Genomic DNA, 24531 nt, shown 5'->3' on the forward strand with positions numbered 1-24531 from the left:
GGAGGGAAGGAAGGAAGGAAGGAAGGAAGGAAGGAAGGAAGGAAGGAAAAAAGGAAGGAAAAAAGGAAGGAAAAAAGGAAGGAAAAAAGGAAGGAAAAAAGGAAGGAAGGAAGGAAGGGTAGAAAGAGTCCAGGAAGGAAAATAAATCAGCCTGAGGACAGTTAAGTCGCCATCTAGGGCCTGAGAACCAAGTGCTTTGAGTAGTGGTGCAGCTGCCAGCATCGGAAGAGGCAGGATCACACTGTGTATCACACCTCACTGTGGCCCCAACACACACAGCCTAGGAGTCTGTACAAAACAAGAGCTAAACAAGAGCTAATGAGACAGCGGAAGGAGGGAGGGAGGGAAGGAGGAAGGCGGCACTAAAGATGGCGGGGTAAAGAGCACCCGACTAAGATCTGAACAAAGACAAACTCAGCTTCTACTCAAGTCAGCAGACACGCCCTTGGCGGTGTGTTTCCTGCTTTGCAACTCTGGACCACCCAGCTCCTGCCTGAGCCCCCTCCCAGGGCTGCTGGGAATATCAAATGCACAAGGTACCAACAAGCCTTCTGCTCCCAGCCTCGCTCAACCTTTGACCTCACCTCACCACACCCCCTCACCTTGACCCTGGCAACCGGTCTCAAGCCCTGGAATTCACCTCCCTCCTCTCCACCCTCTTCCTAGAGAGGAGGCAGAATAGTTTTTAGAAAATTTTGTATAACACCACTTTTTAGGGGAGTTTTCAAACAAACTTCCCCCCCTCCCCAGAACACATACATCCAACAAGCAATAGCTCCACAATTCCTAGCACACTGTGGTTCTTATTTTCTTCCAGTCCTGCCACACCTGTTCTTACTTTTTTCCTTTGGAGTTTTTTTGTTTTTTGTTTTTTTTTTTAATTTTTTTTTTTTTTATTATGTATACAATATTTTGTCTGTGTGTATGCCTGCAGGCCAGAAGAGGGCACCAGACCCCATTACAGATGACTGTGAGCCACCATGTGGTTGCTGGGAATTGAACTCAGGACCTTTGGAAGAGCAGGCAATGCTCTTAACCTCTGAGCCATCTCTCCAGCCCCTGGAGTTTTTTGTTTTTCTTTTGAGGGCTGGGGGCTTTTTGGAGGTGTTTGTTATTTGTTTTTTTTGTTTGTTTGTTTGTTTTTTTTTTTTTTTGAGATGAGATCTCTCGTAGCCCAGAGGCTGGCTTTATAACTTGCAGCAATCCTCCTGAGTGTTGGGAATATAGGTGGCTACTATACACTGCTTTTTTATTTTATTTTAATGAAATCTTAAGACACTTGAGTATCCCACCTGCCAGCATTTTGAGCACTTACCCTGTGAGGCCCTGCGTTTGATCCGTAACACAGCAAGAAGGAAAAAGAAAACACGAGTTTGTCTGGAGAGGTCTTTGTGTGGGCCATATTGTTTTAATCAGGCTCCAACCAGATTAAATTCCCTGAAGTCTCTTTGAAATGTTACAGGTTCTCTCTGCTTCTTTGAATCCTATGCTATACTATTTGTTGAAGAAAATGATACCAGAGGCTGGGGAGATGGCTCAGCCAGGGCAGTGTTTGCCTTGTAGTGGTGAGAACCTGAATATAGATCCTTAACACCTACCGAAAAGCCTGCACCAGTAACAGCATCTCTGAGAGGCAGGGACAGAAGGGTTCGGGGAGCACCCGAGCCAGCCAGTCTGGTCACCTAGTAAGCTCCCGGTTCAACAGTGGATGGAGGAGAAATCTGACATTGACCTCTGCTGGGCAAGGAGCAGGGTCACAGGAGACCCTAGCCACAGGGAAACCTAAGGTAACTTTCATCACTCCAAACAAGGAACCACCACACAGACCACTAGGCAGGAAACTCCTGCAGGTACCCACCACACACCAACACACATGAGCCACACACAGGCAGGCATAAGCACACACGCAGACCTGACAAGCCACACTGAGGTAAACACACTGGACTACAGACAGACAGACAGGTTGGTGAAGACACATGGCCCTGTACACAAAACCAACATAAAATCTGCATTCTATCAGGAATGGTTATATTACAGTTTACATCACTATTTACTTTGCGGTTCCCAGACATCCAGGGTAAACCATTTTTACACACCCCTTCCCATATCATTAGTCATTTTGAACCATGGTAGGTATCCATATCAATGTCGTGTTGTCTAAACATGAACTGGCATGTACAGCCATCTGTTCCCTACACTCTGGCGCATACAGACACACACACACACACACACACACACACACACGCTACATCACTAACTTACTTGGAAATGTCCTGTGGCTCCCCTCTGTTTTATTTCTTTTTAATATTTATTTATTTATTATGTATACAATATTCTGTCTGTATGTCTGCCGTCCAGAAGAGGGCACCAGACCTCATTACAGATGGTTGTGAGCCACCATGTGGTTGCTGGGAATTGAACTCAGAACCTTTGGAAGAGCAGGCAATGCTCTTAACCACTGAGCTATCTCTCCAGCCCCTCCCCTCTGTTTTATAGACTAAGGTGAAAAAGTAAGTAAGTGTCCCGCAGTCATCTGTGTATTGGTTGACTCCACAGCACTCGCTGTGTCCACCTGTGTGGACACTCACACACATACCTGAGTGTTGGGAAATGGCTGTCATATGACAGAAAAACCCGGTCACCACAGGGCTCAGACTAACTGGGAAGCAAAGGAACAATTTGGCTGACAGAGCAGGTTTAAGAGACACTATTATACAGTGATCTCCTCCCAAATGAAATGCTCCAATCCCGAGGAAACAGCGACTCCTCAAAACTTACAAGGTGAAACTTACAAGACTCACAAGACCCCTCCACCCCAGCTTATATAAATACTAAACAATTCTGTGGAGCAGCCTACAAATGGTGCAGGGGGCTCCTGGGATGCCCATGCCGAGGAGGGCATTTTAATGACTGGGTCACCCATGCTTCTGTAAGCAAACCCTAAGATGGGTTGGGTCACTAAGCCTAACGTGGGTGGAATTGTTTCTTCGGTGTAGTACAGGTGCTACATCTGGAGAGCAGACATTTGCCCACGTCTTCCAGCATGCCTCCAGGAATGGGCAACGATGGAACCCTCTTGGAAAAGTTACACGAGAGCTGGGAGTTAGTGGCAGAGTGGGGCACCTCTGGGAGACAGCACGTGTGTCTTCCAGGCAGAAGGAAATGCCAATAGCTACCTGGGGCCATTGAAGTGAAAGTATTTGCCACGCAAGCCTGGTGATCTGATTTTGATCCCTGGAGCCCACAACAGGGGAGAATGGACTCCTTTGCCCTCTGACCTCTTAGTAATTGTTGCATTTCCACATTTACACATGCACATCATATACATACAAACAGACAATAATGATTATTATTCTTGGGTCCCTGCCCTAGCCACGCCCACTCCCATAACCTCTGACCCGCCCATCGCCATCTTGGGACCCTCTCTCTCTCTCTCTTTCTGCTTCCTTGGCGTGTGCACGCGTTTTCTCTGTCTCTCTCTTCTTTTATCGCTCCTCTCTCCTTTTATCTCTTTTCTCTGTCTTTCTTTCTCCCCCTTCCTTAATAAATACTTATGGCTATTTCCTGTGTTTACGTGTCTGTTACCTGCCGCCACCGTGGGCCAAGGAAGCGTGCCCTCCTGTAGCCGCCCTCATGGCGGGCTCCCTCCGCCAGCCCGCCCGGGGACCGTTTGTAGCCGCTCTCTAATCGTTTTTTAAGAATAACAATGATAATATTTAATAAGATGAAAAAATTTAGGGAAGAGACAGAAATCCTTAATAAATTAAATAAATAAAACAAGTAAGTATTTAAAAAAAAATTTTAAAGGCCTGCATGGAATGGGTCCAGAGGGAAAGAAGGCAGGAGCGTAGAGGGCAGAGAGTCCACACAGAGAGGCAGGCTGTAGCGCGGCAGCTAAGAGCCTGGAGGGGCAGTAAAGACACCCCAGGGGCAGTGTGACGTTCATGAACTCCAAGTGAAAAGCATGGAGGACTGTCAGCTAGGACCCAAGAGGTCTGAGTTACAAGCGCTATGGACTGCAGTCAGCCCCTGCCCAGAACATTCGAAGCTCCCATTTCTGGCTCTTCACTGCATCTCACAAGGACCAATATCTCCCCATTCTTAACTGTGACCCTTCCTCCTACACTTTCAAGAACCAACCCCTATCATCTTGTGTCTGCCGCTGTGATGGGGAGCATTTCTGGAGCTCTCCATTACCTGGGCCCTGCTTCCGTCTATTCCCACCCTGAACTTTTACCTCAGAGCACTCAGCATGTGGCTGAGTGTGGTGTGATTATTGGCCGAATGTCACCTCCCTCATGACCCCACACTGTGAGCATGGAACAACACTGGTCTTATGTTCAGTCTGTAATAAGCCTCACACAGTGCCTGGCATATGAAGAAACTAGTTAAAAGTGGGCAGACACCTTCGATGTCAGCACTTAGGCGGCAGAGGCAGGCAGGATCTCTGTGAGTTACAAGCCAACTTGGTCTACAGAGTAAGTTCCAGGAGAGACCCTGTCAATAATAATAATAAATAATAATAATAAATTGGTAGAATGAATAAATAATGGTTCTTAACTCTGGACTATTGCATGTACATGTATGTACACACACACACGCATACACACGGGGCTGGGAATACATGCTCAATTATAGAATGCTTGATTATCATGCATGAGGCCCTAGGTTCAAACCATAGCACTACATAAAGTAGGTACGGCAGTGCATACCTGTAATACTAGCACTCAGGCAGGAGGATCAAGAATTCAGGGTCATCCTTAGCAGACGCATTAGGAGTTCAAGGCCAGTTTGGGCAGCATGAGACCCTGGTTCAAAATAATAATATTAATGTGCTAAAAAGGTAAATATAATCAACCACTGGATAACTAAAAATATTAGCAATAACAAGTCTTTATTTTGGGATTTTAAAGCCAGGTCTTACTCTTTAATCCAGGCTGTCTTTGGACTCACTAAGTAACCCAAGATGGATATGATGCCTCCCGGAGGGCCAGGATTACAGGCTTGTATCACTATGCCTCATTTAATAAAAAAAAAAGTATCAAAATAATGATTTGGCTTCAATTATAAGTTGGCCACTATAATCAGTCAATTGCATTTCAGCCCCTACTGGAATTAATACTATTTTGGATTTTGAGACTCAACCATAGTCACTTCTCCAACCACTGGAACCGTGGACTAAAGGAGAAGCAGGTGCTTCTTCATCTAGGAATCACGGTTCCAGGCACTGGGCTTAGGATAGATTCAGCTGCCCTCCTCTCTCTCTGGGCCAGAATCCCGGTGTTTGGAGCAACCTGAACAGTTTCAGACAATAGCCCATTAATGTCCTGGGAGGTAGCAACGCTGCCCGTGAACATGTGTGTTCATGCATGAGCGCACACTGGGATAATAGCATACAACAACTTTCTGTGTGTACATGTATATACATGTCTCTATGTGGACTTGTGTGTGCACAGACAGATGCATGTGAAAGCCAGGGGTCTATGTCAGGTTGACTTGTTTAGTCAGCCCCTCCCCCCCCTTATTTTTCTGAGACAGTGTCTGTCCTTGAACCTGGGGTTTGCTGACTAGAAATAATGACCTGCAAGACCCAGGAATCCTGCCTTTGCCTCTGCATGCTGAGGTCACAGCCATGCTGCTGTGCCCACGTGGAACTCCCTTTATAGACCAGGCTGGCCTCGAACTCACTGAGGTCGGCCTGCCTCTGCCTCCCAAGTGCTGGGATTAAAGGCGTGCACCGCGTAGCTAGATTATTTATATTTAATCATAACTGATATCCTTAGCCATCTTTATGAATCACAATTAATTCAATACTCACTAAAATCGTGTTCTAGAAATTATTTCATTGCCCTACAGACCCGGTGAGGGTGGCCCTGTTAACATGATAATGAGCAAGCAAACGGAGACGGCATTCCAATCCAGGGCAGGAAATGTTTTCATTGCTCTGAACAACCGTTTTGAAAAACTCTCATCAGCAAGGCTCTGAAATTTCAATGGCTTGGTGCTCTGGGTGGGGCTTAAATCCTGGACAGGATCCGGAGAACAGCTGGATTTACTGGTCATTCAGGGCATTCCTCTGGGGAATCACACATCACAAAGCAGGGATCCTGCAGAGGCCTACAGGAGGGCACTAGTATCCAACAGGGCTCCTGCCTCTTCCGGAAGAAATTCCCAGCCATGCTTTCCTTGTCCTTAAACTCAGTGTCTGGAGAGTCATATGACCAGCCTTTGGGCATTTTGGTTTCAGGAGCCCTTTAAACACTTAACAGTTTTTGAAGATTCCCAAAGTACTGTAATGAACATTTGTGATATGAGAGAGTAAACCCAAGAGCAAGTTAAATACTTACATTTTAATAATGAATTTGTTACATGGTAACAGAAACAACATTTAATTCACATGGTCATATTTCCCAAACAAAAATATGTGGGGAGTAAAGACATTTTGCTTCACATTTTGCAAATCAACCTGATATCCAGCTAAATGGAAGGTGGCTGCTTCTATATTTGACCTGCGGGGACAGACAAGTGTGTACCATGCAGCCCCTAGCAAACTCCCCCATACATTCCTGGGCAACTAAATTAATAAAAGCTAGCAGGGCAGTGGTGGGGCACGCCTTTAATACCAGCACTTGGGAGAAAGAGGCAGGCAGATCTCTGTGAGTTTGAGGTTAACCTGGTCTACAAAGAGAGTTCCAGGACTGGCTCCGTGGCTACTGAGAAACCCTGTCTCGAAAAACAAGAAACAAAAAACCAACAGAAAGAAAGAAAGAAAGAAAGAAAGAAAGAAAGAAAGAAAGAAAGAAAGAAAGGGAGAACAAAATAAAAAATTAGTTGGGTTTGGCAGGGTGGCTGAGTGAATTTCAGTGCATAAAGGTTCTTCTCTCACAGCCTGAAGTCTTGAGTTGCCTAAATTCCATCCCTGCAGCCCACAGCAGCAGAATAAAACCCATTCCCATGGGCTGCTCTTTAACCTCTGCACATGCGCCATGGCACACATGCCCACACATCCAACAAAAAAAAAATTTAGTAAAATAAATAACTCAGCAGTTAAGAGCATTTAACCCAGGTTCTAGCTCAGCATCCAGATGGGACCCCAGTCCTAGGTGATCCATTGCCCTCTTCTGGCCTCTTCTGGCACTGCACACGTGTGGTGCACAGACATACATGCAGGCAAACACTCACATACATAAAATACAAATAAAGGAAAAGAAGATCGCTAACAACACCTTAGTACTATTTAAAATAATTATTGACCTTCTGAATTCCTTGTGCTCGGGGGTCCTGGGACCACATTCAGGAAACTACCTCCTCAGGGCATCAATAAATGATAGTTGTCATTTTCCAGAACTCCAAACTCAGCTTAATTTTGCTTGCTTATTCAGACAAAGGTTTCTGTATCCCAGGATATCCTCAAATTCTTACTCATGATCCTTCTACTTCTACCCTGAGTGCTGAGATTCCAAGCCTTTGCCACCACCCCCAGCTTATTTATGTCTTTATTTTACTCTTTCCCCTAATAAACCAGTGTCTCCAGACTCCTACTTCCTGTCCCTGATGGTTGGTTTTAGCGTCTGCTAGACACAGGACACTCTCCATCTGGACTCCTTTGTGGCTTCTAGCGTCAGAGTTAAATCAGGCCAAAGCCTCTTGACCCTAGCTCTGCCTGGTCTGGTGCTCTGCTTGTTAGGGGAGGTTTTAAAATCATGGAGGGGAGAGGAGGGGAGGGGGGTAACAGCCTTGAGGAGTCTGTTTTCTCCTTTAACTATATAGGTCCTAAAGTTGGGGGAAATGAACTTAGGTTGTCAGGTTTGACAAGCAAAATGCGTTTATCTACCAAGTCACCTCCCAAGTTATTTCCTGGTGCTTAAAGGCAGAATTTAAAACCCGTAGTCCAGACTGGCCTGACTCCAGATCCTCCTAGCTTTACCTCACAAGGGTGGGATTTCAGGCCGGTACTACCATGGCCTCTGCCTCGCTTCTTCATTCCCCGTGTGAAATCTGGCAGATAGCTATAGATACGCCTCAGATGGCCTCTGAGATCCTCCCTAACCTATCACTGGTGCTACTACTACACGTAGTACTTCGTGCGGTTTAAAAGGAAGACAAGATGGGCTGGAGATGAAGCAGTTGGCTTAGAGTGCTTGTCTTTCATGCAGAGGCCCTGGATTTGATCCCTAGCTCCCCAATTTTTTTTTTTTGGGGGGGAGTAGCGCTGGGAAGGAGGGAGAAGTCTGAATACTACATAAAAGTTGATATATTTTTTAAAATAATTTAATGTGTTTCAACAAGTTGTTTTCATTGGTAAGGTGGGGGATTTCATTTATCGTGTTTTTTGAAAGCATGCTAAAGTCCCAGCTTCCCACGGAGCCCAGGGCAATCAGCCAGCAAAGGGTGAGAATTCTTTGTGGGTGTGACTAAGGACCCATTCTTTCTAGGCAAAGCAGACAAGCTGCACGTGGGTGTTGCCCCACGCTATCTGCCCAGGCCAGGCTGGGGAGCAGAGCCACTCCCACGCAGGACAGGCTCCAGCCACCCTTTGTAGAGTCCCCCCACTTGTGGAATGCACACTGGCTTTATATCAAATCCACATGGTGTGCCGGAGCAGCACGAAGGGGCATGACCAGGCAGACAGCGAGCCCAGGCCCTGCCGGAACTGGGGAGGTTCGAGTGATCTAAAAGGTCATGCTGGTCCCCCTCCTCATCTGGGGCCCCTGGGTGACAACCTCAGCCACAGGAAATTGTATCACCGGGGCGCCCTGAGTTCCTAGCCCTGACCTCTGGACTCTGAAACGAGCCCAACTAAGAAAGCAGAATCTCTGCCAAGACGTAGCGAGAACCCACGCACACAGATGCAGGGGCTGTAGCTGAACTCTGGGGCGGGGCGGGGCGGCGCAGCACGATTTCCCAGTTCCTTTCCAGCTCACCATCCCCAGAGTCTCTCAGCGCGCGCAGGCTACGACCCAATTCTGGTCATTGCGCAGCGGGGTACCGGGACCTGTCCCAGAAAGAAGACTCGGGACAAAGGCGAGAGGCACACTGAACAGAGAAGGAAAACTCCACCCGAGGTCCCCAGGTCCAGGAAGGGCGCAGCGGAGATGGATGGATATAGGAAGCCGATGCCACCCTAGACCTCGCGTGCTCCTTGGGTGACAGGACCGTCAATGGGGATCCTCTAGGCGCACAGATCCAGTAGAGGGCCCCGCGCCCAGGCAGCTTAGCTCTCGGGTCCCCGCGGGTGACGCCCAGGTCCCACATCTATCTCTCTGGACTGGCGCCCCCAGCGTACCCTGGTATCGCTCCCCTCCCGGCCCTAACTCACATAGACCGACGTGATGTCCGAACGATCATAGAAGCTCAGCTCTCCGATCAGTTCCAGAGCGGGGGACACCACGTCGTCCCCAGCCTCCAGCTCTAGGTCCCCCTGCCCAGGGCCGAAGGGGAAGAGCTCTTGACGGCTCAGGCAGCCTCCGGGCCCCGCCAGCAACAACTGCAGCAGCAGCGCCCACGTCCACGCCGTCCGGCTCCAGCCGCTCGCGTCCAGCATGTTTCCCAACTGTAGTCCCGCAACCGCGGCGGCTCCAGCTCAAGCAGAGGAGGCGGAGATGTAACCCGACGCCCCTCGGCAGCCCCTCCTCACCTCCCGCCTCCCGGCGTCCCCACCCCGGGAAATAAGGGAGGGGAGCCGAGGGGCTATCGCGAGGACCCGCCCGCCCTCCCCGTCCACCAATAGCTGTGAACAGGAGGTAGAGGGGCTATACTGAGGTCCCCCAGCGCAGCAGACGGCCCTGGCGCAACAGTGGGCGTTGGTTCCCTGCATTCCCGACCCAATCCGACGGTGGGCTCCCATCCAGAAAAAAGGGCCGCTGCAACACCATTCTGCAGTCAGGCTAATTCCTGGAGAGCGGACAACCAGGAAACAAATACTTGGAACCAGGGATAGGGCTCACCCAAGTGGGGAGACTGGGCGGGTGCTGGAATTTTGCAAAAGGCCCGACAAATGTGTGTGCCTTTGCTCATCCAATCATTCATTGGGCATTTTTTGAGTTCCTGATTCCTTAAGTTATGGGATTCCGCAGGAAACAGGAACCCACACCTGCCAGACAAAGTCACTAGGGTGGGACACAATTCAAAGTCAGATTTGCTGGGGCCCCAAGCAATAAAAAAGCACATCGGCCAAAGAAAGCTTCGGGTGACATGCTGGGAATCAAACCGGGTCTTCTGGAGGTGATGCAGTTTCATCAGGGTGGTCCTGGGAGGTGGAAGGCCGGAGCTGGCTGGGTTCCAGGGACCTGATCATCTCCCCGCAGAGAATGGGGGGGGGGGGGCGTGATTCTAATAGAGCTGAATAACAACAAATTGGAGAATCTGAGCTCCCCTAAGACTCAAAGAACTATCGAAAGTTCTTGACAAAGAAGCATAGGCCTTTTAAGTGATATTTCAAATCAGCTGTTGATGATTAATTTGACACTAGGTTAAATGAAAATGGGGGAGAGGCCACTGGAACAACCTTAGTGGGAACTGGGGGTGACTGGTGACGTGGTTGAGAGGGGAGTTAACCTAATAGACATTACAGTGAAAGAAAGAATGAGCCTAGAAGAAATGAAGTTAAATTCTACCTGAAGACTGAAGACCCAGGGCTATCTTTGAGAGCAAGGAAGAGGATGCGGGGGAGTAGGGGATATCCGACCCTTGCCTCAGAAGGGTCAACAGGATGGCCCTGTTTCCTCCCTGCAGATGAAAGTAAAGGCCTGGAACCTCCATTAGTTCTCTCAGTAAATAGAAAATTATGTGTGACGTGACTGGTGGAGAATGTGAGCTTTGAACCAGCAAAATCATGAAGAGGCAACCGGACTATGGCTCCTGAGCACAGAGTTATTGCTCTAGTGTGTGCCTTGGGGGGAGGTGCTCTTGGATTTAAACTCTTGAGTGGTCAACAGTAAGACCCCAAGTTTGCTAGACACCCAGTATTCTGTGGGCAATATTTCCTCTTGGGTTCACAAAAACAAGGCCTCCTGCTGGTGTGCTAAACACCTTACCCAGCTGACCTACCTCTCTGGTTCTGCTTACACACACACACACACACACACACACACAACACACACACACTTCCTCCCCAGCATGGGGGTGAACCTGCAGGGCTTCACACATGCTAAGTAGGCTAGGCAAACAGTCTGGCCAGGCCCTTACTTTATTTTGAGACAGGGTGGCCTTAGTTCATAGCTGCTAGCCTCAGACTACTGAGAGCTGGAATTACAAGTAGGGTCCATCACATCCAGCCGGCTATGGCTATTAGTTTATTTGCAGTGTGGGGACAAAGTTAGGGCTTTATACGTGTCAAACCCCTCCTCCCTCCCGTGTTGTTTACACTGCACTTAAAACATTAACGTCTACATTAATTTGTATCTGCGCTGCTATAATATCCCGCCTGCTAAAGAGGAATAGTGTTGTCTGATTGGGAGTATGTTGTCAGATTCATTGTGCAGCTCTTGATCCCTTCCATACGCCCAGATATACTTCCTAGCTCCCTACCATCTATGCATAGCCTGGCCGACGTCTGGGATCCCGTGCCTCGCTTGGCCTGCTTCAGTCACAGCACTTCATACAGAGGCCTGGGTTCACCTGAGTACCCACGAACCCCTACATCACTGAGGGCCAGCGGAGGCCAAGAAACTGAGCTCACCAGCCTTGGCCCACGTTCAACTGTTCTTTTCCCTTCAGCCCCCATCTCAAGCATGTCACTCACACACGCACGTTAGGGCTGTCCTGAAGCTGTACACAGTGCCTGGAACGCGCTTATCCCTCTCACAGATTCTCTCCCTTTTTGGTGCTCAGACAGCTGCTGAAACTCCCATTGGCCGGAGGAATTTTCCTCGGTGCCTGCAGGAGCAGAGCCTGCCTCCTCCCCCACCCTCCCACCCCCACCGCACAAGCAAGGCAAGATCGCCAAGCTTCTGTATCCCGCTCATTTGATTGGGATATTCGCAGAGACAATCAAGGAATTGTTACGAGGGTGAGAAAAGGTCACCCCTGCAATCAGACGGGGCTAGACATTGAGCACATAATCCAGTTAACACTAATCTACCTTTATTATCTGAACGTGTTGTTTTCGCGAGGCTGATTATCTCAGTAGCTCCTGAGAAGGCATCACGAGTCAGATACCGTGCCCACGAATCCATAATCCCTTTTATAAGACACTGGCAATATCCTGGGAGGTGGGGGGGGGGTAAGATAATGGCTTAGCAAAAACACCAAGAGTGAGGGAGACACTGCTTGTGGGAAATTTTTTTTATATTTATATTTTTTTTTTTTTTTTTTTGCTTCTATTTAGAACTCTCCGTAGCATTGGCGCCTAGTGCTAGTACGGTCAGGAGCCACATGGTGAATTTGGTGAATTGCATTTGGGGGAGGGGGGGCGGCGGGGAATAACTCACCCAGCCTCGTACAGCTAGTGAAAGAGCAAGGGTTCAAACCTTGCTTTGTCTGGCCCCAAAACTGATATGCCATCTTGTCTTTCCACAGCTGTTGAGGTTTCTCCAACCTAAACAGAGCCCCCAGTCTCTCTCCACAGTAGACGCATTTTGGTCCGGTGTTTATAGCTAACAGCCATGCTCTATTTATGCATGTTTATGGTCCCTTACTTCATCAGCCTGTACTGTAAACTGGCTGTCACTATTTATAGCCCAGCACTCACTTCACGTCGCCCAGTCCCTGGGAGACGTGCTTCTGCTTCTGGGTCTCCCGTCAGGACACTGTGGGCTGCCGTGTCCTTGCTCCTTCAGGAGTTATAGTCCCAGATATTTCTTATACTTTTCATCATGGAAATTTCACTTCATAAACTGTGCTTTGAGCATTTTCCAAAGATATATAAAAAGACCAGGTACGGTGGTGCAAATCTGTCTTTCCAGCTCTTGGGAGGTAGAAACAGGGGATCAATGTCATCCTCAACAGAATAGCATGTTCAATGCCAGCCTGGACTAAAACAACAAAAATGTTTATGATAGTGTGATCTTTTTCTCTTGTCTCGTGTGATTTTTTTTGGAGCAAAGATCCATGTTCTTGCTATAAGATACCGTGTGTGCATGAAAAGAGTTAACTGTTTAAGACCTCAATAGGCCAGATACAATGTCACAGACCTGTAATCCCAGCACGTGGGAGGTAAAGACAAGACAGGAATCCAAGGTCATTCTTGACCACAAGAAGGATTTGAAGCCAGTGTAGGCTACATGAAACTCTGTCTCAATAAGCAAAACAAGGGGTTCAAGAGGTGGCTTAGAAGGTTAAAGGGCCTGCAAGCTTGAGCTCCCAAACCCATATGGATGTCATTTGGGTGTGGTGGCCTGCCTAGACTTCTAGCCTCTGAAGAGGGAGACAGAGAGGTTCCCCAGAGTGAGCTGCGTTCCCACAAGACAAGACAGATCAGTGCACTCTGGATTTGACTGAGAGACTCTGCCTTAATGAATAAGGTGAAAGACTAATTGAAGATACTTCCTGATATTAATCTCAGATGTCCACACGTGTGTGATGCAAACATACACATGCACCCACACATATATTTTCCCATATACATATGCTCCTATACATGTAAAACATATATACACATGCATGAAAATGGAAACAAGAAAAAATAAGAGACTTTAATAATTTTGTTTTGTTTTGTATAGTATATAGCTCTGACTGACCTGTCTGGTACTCATGTAGCCCAGTCTGGTCTCAAACCTATACCAACTGTCCTGCCTCAGCTTTCCAAGTACATCCAGGCGTATGCCACCACTTAGGCATCAATGATGCTTTTTAGAACAGTTTGATAACTTCAGCTGTACCAACTAAACCCATAATTCCATAATACACCCTTTGTTAAAAAATGTGGACCAGGGGTGCATTTTCGTGGTAGGGTATGCACTTAGCATACACAAGGGTCTTAGCTGGTCTCCAACACTGTTTCTTTTTAAAACTTAAGTTAAACAATGAAGATGGGCATAGTGGTCCATGCTTGTGATTCCAGCAGTAGGGAGGTGGCAACTATGGAGAAAGATCCTGAGTTTGCTCTTGCAATTTCTAAGCCAGTAAGAAACTATCTCAAAAAAAAAAAAAAAAAAAAGGAGGGGTGGGGAAAAGGTGGGAGCTGGAGAGATGAGCCATCAGTTAAGAGTCTCTATTGTTCTGTGTTTGATTGGCAACTGCCTGTAACTCTCCAGCAGACAGATATGATTCTATTCATGTCTAACTGTTGCTTAGGAGATCTCAGAGGACGGCAGGTTAGAGTCGTCTGAGAGAAGGGAACCTCAGCTGAGAAAATGCCTCCATAAGACCTGTAGGCCAGGCTATATTAGTGATTGATGTGAGAAGGTCCAGTACGTCGTGGGTGGTGCCACCCCTGGGCAGGTGGTCCTGGGTGCCCTAAAAAAGCAGGTTGAGCAAGCCACGCGGAACAAGCCAGTAAGCAACATTTCTCTGTGGCCTCTGCATCAGCTCCTGCCTCCAGGTTCCTGCCCTGCTTGAGTTCTTGTCTTGAAAGCTTTTAATTGATGAACTATGACGTGGAACTGTGTGTGAGAATAAACCCTTTCCTCTCCTAACGGTTTTTGGTCCTGGTGCTTCATCCATCAAGAGAAACCCCCATGAGGGCAGTTGAATCACCAAGTGTCCCGTCATGGTGTGCATGACAACCCACAAAAGTTCCATCGCTGGAGTGCTAACCCTCAGCCAGCCTTCCACTTCTTACCTCCTTTAACACCCTTCCTCCATCCCAAGCCCACACGCAGCTGGGAGTGGAACAGGAGAGAGTGGTGGCTGAAATCCTCGGGTGAGGGTCTGCGACACCGTTCCCTCCTAAGAGATATTATTACCAGTCCTATTTACCACCACAATGGCCACAGCTATTTAAACCTTTATCATGGTATCATTTGCTTACCTTGTTGCCATGACTACGGAGTCAAGGTAATCTGTGGGTCACCACAACAATCTTAGCTCTATGATGGTCAGGGGTTATACAGTTCCATGAAGCCTAGAGGAACCAGTGAGTTCAAAGCTCTATGCAAACCAGTGTGTGCTGTTAGGAGCCTTGGGCTTTGACGTGTCCGATGCTAGACCGTGGCCCGTGCTGAGTTGGTTTATGAGGGCGTGCACTGCACAGGTAGCATCTGGTCTGTTCGTGTCAACGTCCACACGGGATGGAGATTTGCCTCCTGCTATCTCTTGCCAGATCTCCGGAGCCCCCCCCCCCCCACACACCTATTTTCAGGCAAAAACTGGATCCTTGGCCGTATGGTCGAGCAGCCAAAAAATTTCAGGATGAGCCGCTGTAAAATATAACTGGAGTTTATTAAAAATAGAAAGGTACTCAGAGAAGAATAAGGCACGGTCAGGGTATGAGGAATTTTACTTCTTGGTCCCCGGATGGCTGCGGAGAGGATTTTGGAAGCTTTGGGAATTTGGTTGTTTAACAGGTTCCAAAGGGGCCTCCCCTCCTCCATCTGTTTCTTTTTTCCAAAACTGAGATTACAGGGTGGCCTTCAGAGGCCGCTTATGCGGTATTACAATCTGCTCAGATAAAACCAGGAGTCACTAGGGTTGCGTAAGGTTACTAGGGTTAGGCGGCGTACTTTTACTGTAAATTCAGTTTCTAGGGAGAGGCCAGAAAATTGCAGGCTGCCGTCTGGGAAGGGAGGAAAGTCTTAAGCTAAGGCCGCTAACTGCGCTGGAAAGCTCCCTTCTCAGCAAGAGGCTCCTGAGCAAGCGCCGGTCCCCTAGCGCTCCCAGTTTCCCGTTCCCCACCCCTAGTTCCCTTCAGCTCCTCTTTGTTCTTCCGGCCCCTGGTCCTGATTCTGTATTCGCCCCACCCTCTACAGTCCCCGCTGCCTGACCCTTCCGTGAATAAATGCCTCTGAAAATCAGTTCTCCCTGGAGCCACCTCCCGGCTCCTGCTTGAGTTCTTTCAGTGGAATGTGACGATCTCTCATCCGGTTCCTTCAGTCTCTCCGACCTACTGTGTGCTAGACATGGTTTCCAGCAGGGATGGAAACCTTTTATATAAAGGGCCAGCCAGATGGTAAATGTTTAGGTTTTGTGGGTCACAAGGCAAAATTCTTAACCCTTCTAATAACTCCCCCCCCCCAGAGTAGTGCTTTTCCCATTTTAAAATATAAAAAGCTTTGCAGGTGGCGCAAACGCGGATGGTATTTATCTGGCCTATAGACTCTCAATCGTTGCCCTCCTGTCTCAGCAGGTGGACGTTTGATAGTGAAATTTCCTCACTTCTGCTGAGGGGCCCAGCAGGCGAGCAGGAAGAGAATGCTCGGGCTGGGCTACGCGCTGTGTCTTTAAGAGCCAGGGCCAGGTGGGAGGCAATCAAGTACTGGGGGCTCCGTCCTGGAAGGGATTAGCTTTCTCCTGGGGAGCTGGTGGTTGCCTGCAGGCTGTTTCGCTTCTGCTCACCGCTGCTCACCACTCTGGCACAGTCGACCACGGGAGTCTGTACTGGTTAGTTTTGTCAGCTTTTTGGTTTTTGTTTGTTTTTGTTTCTTATTTTTGGTTTTGTTTTGAGAAAGGGTGTCTTTGTGTAGCCCTGACCGTCCTGGAACTTGCTTTGTAGACGAGGGTGACCTTGAACTCACAGAGATTGGCCTGCCTCTGCTTCTGGGATTAAAGACCAGCACCAACACCGCCTGAGAAAAGGAACTTCAATTGAGAAAGTGCCCCCATTAGATTAACTGAGACATTTGTTTGTTTGTTTATTTGTTTATTCATTCATTCATTTATACATTCATTCATTTATTGGTTTTCCTAAGGCGGGTCTCTCTCTCTCTCTCTCTCTCTCTCTCTCTCTCTCTCTCTCTCTCTCTCCTTCCTTCCTCCCTCCCTCCCTCCCTCCCTCCCCCTCTCCTTGGCTGGCCTGGAACTCACAGAAACCTACCCGCCACTGCCCAGGTGCTGAGATTAAAGGCCACCCACTACATTCCAGCCACATTTTCTTGATTAATGATTGATGTGGGAGGGGCCCAGCCCACTGTTGGCATTGCTATCCCCAGGCTGGTAGGCCTTGTCTTCATTCCTCCAAGACCTCTGCTTCAGTTCCTGCTTCTAGGTTCCTGCCTTGGGGTCCTGTTCTGAGGCAGGAAAAACACCCTAAATCAGAATATACAGGGGGAAGAAGATGCCAGTGTGCCCTCCCCAGTGAGTGCTCCTATGGGGGGGAGGAGATGCCAGTGCGCCCTCACCAGTGAGTGCGCCTAATGGGCGGGAGGGGAGGGGGAGAAGATGCCAGTGTGCCCTCCCCAGTGAGTGCTCCTAATGGGGAAGGAGATGCCAGTGTGCCCTCCCGAGTGAGTGCTCCTAATGGGGGGAGAAGATGCCAGTGTGCCCTTCCCAGTGAGTGCTCCAAATGGGGGGGGGGGGAAGATGCCAGTGCGCCCTCACCAGTGAGTGCTCCTAATGGGGAAGGAGATGCCAATGTGCCCTCCCCAGTGAGTGCTCCAAATGGGGGTGGGATCCTCTAACCTCTGTCTCCCAAGTCCTGGAATTACAGGCACGCACTGTCATGCCCTACAACTGTACTGTTCTAGTGCAGCTAAATTCCCAAAGAGCAGTGACATCAGACTCAGGGTCCTTCTAACTATATAAGCTCAACCCCTACTTTATAAATTACGTATGTCTGTGTAATAGTTACATATGCAATGGTGTGATTTTATAGAGAGAATGTGTAATTATATAAAATACTCAATGATAACATGTGTAATTTTTAACAGTTTTACCACAGATGAGTTAAAGCTTTCTCACAGACCACGTGTGCTTGCCAGGCGCCTGTGGCTGCAGTAGACCGGCTCTGCCTGGGGGCACCAGGCCCTGCTTCGTCCCTCCTCCCCCCACTTCCTGTTCCAGCCATTCTGCACCACCTGACCTGTCCCCAGCCTACGCCTCCCACCGTCCCATCACCCCCTCCCTTCTGCCTGGATCCTTTCAGGGTCTTCATTCCCAGACCTCCTCTTAGCGTCTATCTATAAACCCTGCTCACTGGCTCCGGTGTTCCCTGGATCGCTGCTTGCTTCGTTCTTGCCCCTGGGAAGGCAGGCTTGACCCCAGGAGCCTTATACTAACTACTGCAGCCCTCCCCAGAACAGATCCACTTCTCACAGCGCCAAAGGCTGAGAAGACCAAGATCAAAGTGAGGACCGCTGACGTGGGCCTCCCTTTGCGATCCTTACAAGGCAGAGGAGTGCAGATTCACTCTGCAAGCTCTACTCTATAGGCGTTTGCTAACTTTTCCTGAGGAGAGCCATTCTTACCCAGACAGGGTAGTAGCCCAGACGGAAGGAACAATTCCAGCCGCACCCAGGCTGGTGAACCAATGAGTCAATGGACTTGCCTACAGGAGCATGGGTGACTGCTTCCCCATAGATAGAACTCCACGTTAGCTAACGGTCCACATCCCACTTACTACCTCGTGGGCACAGGCAGCTGGGGCAGAATGAGATACAGCTGGGTAGGGCTTTGGGCCATACAGCAGGGAGCAACTAGAATCTCAGGTGAGGGGCTAATGATCCTCCTACCTCCTCCCTCCTTGAAGAAACAGCAGCCTGTCTGATAGTGAAGGCCCCTTTGAGGTAATTACAGCTGTTCTGGTTAAGATGCTATTCTGAGCTATTATGCTCAGAGGACCACAGGAGCTTGCCTCAGAATAAATAATTTATTCAAACTTTTTGTTTTTAAATCAAGGGGTGAGGGCTTACAGCAACAATGTAGTCCAGGGTGGCCAGCCTATGCTGGGCTCTAAGAGATGAATGGACCTCCTGTCTCCCTCAGCCTCAGTGTTAAATTGGGAGCATAGACCCCCCACCCCCACCCCCCGCCCCCAGGTCTGAGAGTTGTATTGGTCTGGACTCCAAATCCCAGCATGCCACTCCCACGGGGTATTCAAGATAGCTCCCAAAGGAGAATCAGGTGGTCTCTTTCCTCTCCCCTCAGTGGTCACAGTCATGGCCTCCCGGTTCCCTGTTGGGGCCACCCAAGAGCACAGGAATCCCATTAAACCTGGATATTTCTTAATTTGGCTTGATTAGGATTTTGCATAGGCAGAGAGTTTGCGTTAGGAAAAATTCCCAACACTCAGCACTGGGATTATAGCTGTGGGATACCATACAGCTTTTAGAAAGTAGATATTATTTTTTGATATAGGGTTTCATGTAGCCCAAGCTGGCCTCAAACTCACTATGTAGCCAAGCAAGATTTTGAAGTCTTGATACTCGTGAATTCACCTCCTGAGTGCTGGGATTACAGAACACGCCTGTTCATGCCATGCTGGGGATTGAACCCACAGCTTAATGCTGCAAAAAGCTTGCACATTACCAACTGAACCACATGCCTAGCCCCCAGCTCTCCTCTCTTTCTTTGCTGGGAGCTATAGGGCACACCCATGCTGGTCCTTCCAACCTGAAAGCTGTACACACTCAGAAACGGGCAGATGCCTGAGCCCACTTGTGGTGGACCAGGTAGCTATGTGACCATCTGTCCCTTCTATCCAGCAGCAAGACCCAGAGGACACCAGCAGCCGCTTGTCCACTTTAGCTCACTGTGTTTCTGTGCTGTGGACCCTAGTGTTGAAACATGGGGTCAGACTGTCTCTCTCAAATCCTGGGATTAAAGGTGTGTGTTACCATTGCCTGATCCCTAGTGGCTTTAGCTCTGCCTCTGGTCTTCAGGCAAGATTTATTTATCAAAATACAAACAATATCCCACTACACTTTCTGGGTTTACAAAAGAGATGCTTTATGACAAAAGAAGGGATGGAAATAACTGTGTCTGTGCTGCCGTTTAGGTAACAGGGCAGCAGCTGGCTCCTCAGCCCATCTGCAAAAAAAACGGTCCATTCTCTACTGCTCCAGGCCATCCTCTGCAGCCCCGGACCTGCCAGCCAGCTGAGCGTGACGTTTAAGTGTATTTTCAGCAAATGCTACTGCCCCCACGTGACCTTTCTTTCTGTCCTTTCACTCCCTTCCCTCTCACCTTCCACCCCCCTCCTTTTTCCTTTCATTTCCCTTCCTTCCTTCCTTGTCTCCCCTTCCCCCTCGCATTTGATTCACAGTCTCACTGTATAACCCAGACTGGCCTCGAGCTAACCGTCCTGCCTCTGCCTCCCAAACACCAAACACCGGAACTACAGGAGTGTGCCCGTACCCAGCCTTACGTTGTTGATTTTTCACATGAATATGTGAAACTAATCCAGATCTAGTGACACAGGCCTGGGATCTCAGCACCAGAGAGGCTGAGATGGGAGGACTATTGTGAGTTCAAGACCACTACTTCTCAAAACATGTGGTTCAGTTGGTAGAGTGCTCACCTAGCACACATGAAGCCCTGGGCTGAATAAGCTGGGCATAGTGGGGCACACCTGCAGTCCCAGAAGTTGGGCAGTGGAGGCTGGAGAAGCAGAAGGTCAAGGTCATTCTCAGTGCATTCTTACTAGAAGCAATGGTAGCATGCTCCAGGGGAGGCAGGTGCCTCTCTGTTCCAGGGTTCCTCTCCCCTTGCAGGAGGCCCTGTTTGCATTAAGGCCTGACCCTGGGGTCAAGTCACAGGAGGGCCACAGAGATCCTGAACTACTTTCTTAGAAGCATGTGACCTCTATGTTGTATCTCACTCTTGCAGGCACAAAGGAGGGGCTGACTGGGCTCCTATGTGTAGGGTCGGATCGGTTATGCTGTTCCTGGATGTTCACAGAATACAAACCTAGGCAGGTGGCAGCTGCCCACTTGAGATGAAGCTGAAGGCAAGCAGACCCTAGAACCATGAGTGAAAGAAAGAACCCGGAACAAAGCTCATCACTCACTCTTCTTGTCCCTGTGATGCACACCTGAAGACCTTCGGAGAGGGAGGCTCTCCTCTGGTTCACGTCAGTCCACCATGTCACGGAAGGCAGGTGGAGTTGATGATGGAAGGAGTGTGAGGAGAATGTCCGCACATCATGGAGGATCAGGAAGCTCAGATCCGTGCTCAACCCTACAGAGGTTTGGGCTCCGTCCTCCTTTGGCTTTTGTAGCTGGGATAAATGCCCCAAAAAGACATATGGAGAAAGGGTTTATTTTAGCCCACAGCTCCAGGTTACAGGCCATCAGCGAGGGGAGGTCAAAGCAGGAACTTGAAACAGTCTCATGGGGTCAAGAGCAGAGAGTGGATGTCTGCATGGTTAGCATTCTACCCCTATACAATCCAGGGTCCCAAACCGGGGCAGATGCTGCCCACTTTCAGGGTGGGTCTTCCCACGTCAACCAATGTATGGGTTTGCGGATTGAACTCGGGTTTCCAGGCTTGTCCAGCAAGTGCCTTAATTCCCTAAGCCATCTTGCTGGCCTCTTGGCTAGCACTTCTATGGATAGAATCTTTGTTATTGTTTGAGTTATTTATTTATTTTATGTGTGTGAATGTTTTGCCTGTGTGTATGCATATGCCCCATGTATGTGCAGTGCCCACAGAGGCCTGAAGAGGACATATTCCCTGGAACTGGAGTTACAGAAGGTTGTGAGCTACCAGGTGGGTGCTGGAACCAAACCTGGGTCCCCTGCAAGAACAGCCATTGCTCCTCACCACTGAGTTCTCTCTCCGGCCTCTGTTTGGTTTTTTGTTTGTTTGTTTTGTTGTGTTTTGAGATAGGGTCTCACTACGTAGAATAGCCTCCAACTTACCACAATCCTCCTGCCTCTACTGCCCAAGTATTAAGATTACAGATGTGCATACTAGCATGCCTGGCTTAGAGCTTCTTCATAGAAGTGGGTTGCTAAGGGGAAAGGCTTGTGCACTAGATTTTAGTACACACTATGAATAACACCTTGAAAAGGGTGTGTCCATGTGTGCTCCCTGATATGCCCAGCAAGTCTACTATGTACCCTCTTCTCTGAAGATGAGGGAGCCTCTTTAGAGACAATAGATGCATTCGAAGGAGGGACTACCAACACCACCAGCCCACAGACAGCCTGGGTTCATCGCTGTTATTCTATTTATTATGTTATTGTTATTTTCCAGATTGTTGGTCTAGAAAAATAAGAGCAAGAAGACAGAACCTGGGGCTGGAGAGACAGCTCAGTGGTTAAGAACACTGACTGCTCTTCCAAAGGATCCGGGTTCAATTCCCAGCAACCACATGGCAGTTCACACCTTCTGTAACTCCAGTTCTAGGGCATTCAATGCACATAATTTTTTTTTCTTTTTCTTTTCATTCTTTTGTTTGTTTGTTGTTGTTGTTGTTGTTTTGAGGCAGAGTTTCTCTGTAGCTTTGGAATCTGTCCTGGAACTTACTCTGTAGACCAGGCTGGCCTTGAACTCACAGATTCACCTGCCTCTGCCACACATTAAAAGTGTGTGCCACTACTGCCTAGCTGCACATAAAAATTTTTTTTAAATGAAAAAAAAAAGAGTCCAGTGCTTGTTGAAACCCGGAGATGATTGGTTTTACTGTCTAAATGTGGTCATTGAAACATGGGGGCAATTCTGTATGTGATTTTTCCAGTAACATAGCTTCCAGGCCTTTTTCCTCCCTCTCTTCCTCTCCCCTTCCTCTTTCTCCTCTCTCTCCTCCCCCTTCTTTCTTCTCTTCTGCTTCTGTCTCCTCCTCCTCTTCCTCTTCTTATTCCTTTACCCCCCCCACCTCCCCCTCATGTTGAATTCAGGCTTCATGAAAGCTAAGCATACACCCTCCCACTGCTCTGGGGAGCTCTGCCCCTTGCCCCACTTTCAGCCTTTGTTTGGAGGCGTTCCTTAAATCAGCTTTATTACTGTGCAATTTCTATGCAGTAAAATACACCAGCGTTGAGAATGTCAATTCCCAGGTTTTCACAGACGTGAACAGTTGTGTGATGACTATTGTCATCATGATCTGAAGCATTTTAATCACTCGTTCCCAAAGAGCCAACCCTCACTCCGGCCCTAGCACTGACAACCAGGGATCTGCTTTCTGTCATTACAGTTTAATGCCTAGAGTTACAAGTACTTAGATTTTTGGAATCTTACATGGGTTTTTGGAATCTGACTTTTGCTGAGCACATTGTTTTTTTAAGAGTCTTCCTTGCTGTGTAACAAAATGTGCCCGTAGCTCACTCCACTGTTTAATTAATACATGCTATAATGGTAAAGGTAAAATGTTGCAGATCCCCCAGTGGCTGCAGTGGGTCCACGCCACAGGTCCTCAAGTGGCAGCAATGGGCAGCGGGTCCTGACACCAAGGTGGGCCACAAAGACAGCAGACTCCAGGCAGGGGGTTCCTAAGTGGCCGCAGGCAATGAGGGGCAGTGGGTCCTAGGCAGGGAGCCATATGGTGGGTGAGAGACAGACAGCTAGGCACACCATGCAGAGTGAGGTGGGATATTTATTTAGTGGGTTATGGAAGGTAAGGGGACAGGGAGAAAGAAGGGGATAAGGAAAGAAACAGAGAGAGAGGGGGAAGAAAATAGGGGGAGATGAAAGGCTCAGACTGGCAGCGGAAGATCCGCCTGCCTCGAGTGGACAGGGAAGGGAGTGGGTGGGGCTTATCTCATAAAGGGATGGGACAGACCATTACACATGCTATTTTATATTTTGGATGTGCAAATATTTGTCTATTCACAATTGATGGACATTTGAGAGTGTTTCCAGTTTTTGCTGACACAGATAAAGCTGCTATATATGTCTGTACACATTCTTTGTGAACATACACATTTTCTATTTCTCTTGGGCAAATATCTAGGAGGAAGGCTGCTAAGCTGTGCAAATAGTGTAAATTGAACTTTACAAGGAACTGTCCGACTGTTGTCCATAGTAAGTGCACGATGGTGCTTGGCCGGTGGCGATGTTTGGGGGCTGCAGACACTCCACAACCTTACCAACACACGTGGCTGTGATTATGTCTTTTTATTGTGCCTATTCCATTTCACTTGGAGCGAGGTTGTCATTTAGGCTTTTGTCTTTAGGGGTTTGCTTTGTTATAGTCTACTTGATTATGCATTTGTGCGTGTGTGGTGTATGCACATGCAAAGATCAGAGGATGACAGAGTGTGTCTTCCTCTACTGCACTGAGACAGAGTCTCAGTGATCTGGAAGCTTAGGGTCTGGTCAGGCTGGCTGGTCAGTGAACTACTGGGAGCTGCCTGTGTCTGCTCCGTCACTGGGGTTACAGGCATGCATATCCAAGCTTTAGTTACATGGGTTCTGGGGATTCATACGTAGGTCCCATCTAGCCCAGGATATCCTGGAACTTTCTAAGTAACCGAAGCTAGCTTTGAACTCTCAGCAGTCCTGTGCCTCTGCCTCCAGAGTACTGGGACTAAGATAGCTTTGATTTGTGGGGGTCTTTGTGGGGGGGGGTGAGACAGGGTTTCTCTGTGTAACAGTCCTGATTGTCCTGGAACTCACTCTGTAGACCAGGCTGGCCTCCAACTCAGAGATCTGCCTGCCACTGCCTCCTGAGTGCTGGGATTAAAGGTATATATCACCAGCACCTGGCTTCATTTGTGTTTTCTTAATGATACAAGGTTTCCTTTTTTTCCTTTTTCTTTTTGTTCACCAAGAAAT

General features: G+C 48.5%; 1 protein-coding gene across 2 annotated transcripts in view; it reads right to left on the minus strand.

Moving 5' to 3' along the window:
• Positions 1-9592, minus strand: part of Nid1 (nidogen 1) — a 76771-nt gene extending 67179 nt beyond the window's left edge. Inside the window, exon 1 of one of the 2 annotated variants that reach the window (XM_050142339.1) lies at positions 9320-9592. In XM_050142339.1, coding sequence (XP_049998296.1) covers positions 9320-9544 — 225 coding nt within the window. In that variant the 5' untranslated portion in view covers positions 9545-9592. The remainder of the gene's footprint in view (positions 1-9319) is intronic. The other variant, XM_050142338.1, reaches the window with a different exon arrangement.
• Positions 9593-24531: the final 14939 nt, after the last annotated feature.

This window comes from Alexandromys fortis, unplaced genomic scaffold (assembly GCF_014885135.2).
Source record: "Alexandromys fortis isolate MF-2015 unplaced genomic scaffold, M_Fortis_MF-2015_v1.1 scaffold_5, whole genome shotgun sequence".
Lineage (NCBI taxonomy): Eukaryota > Metazoa > Chordata > Mammalia > Rodentia > Cricetidae > Alexandromys > Alexandromys fortis.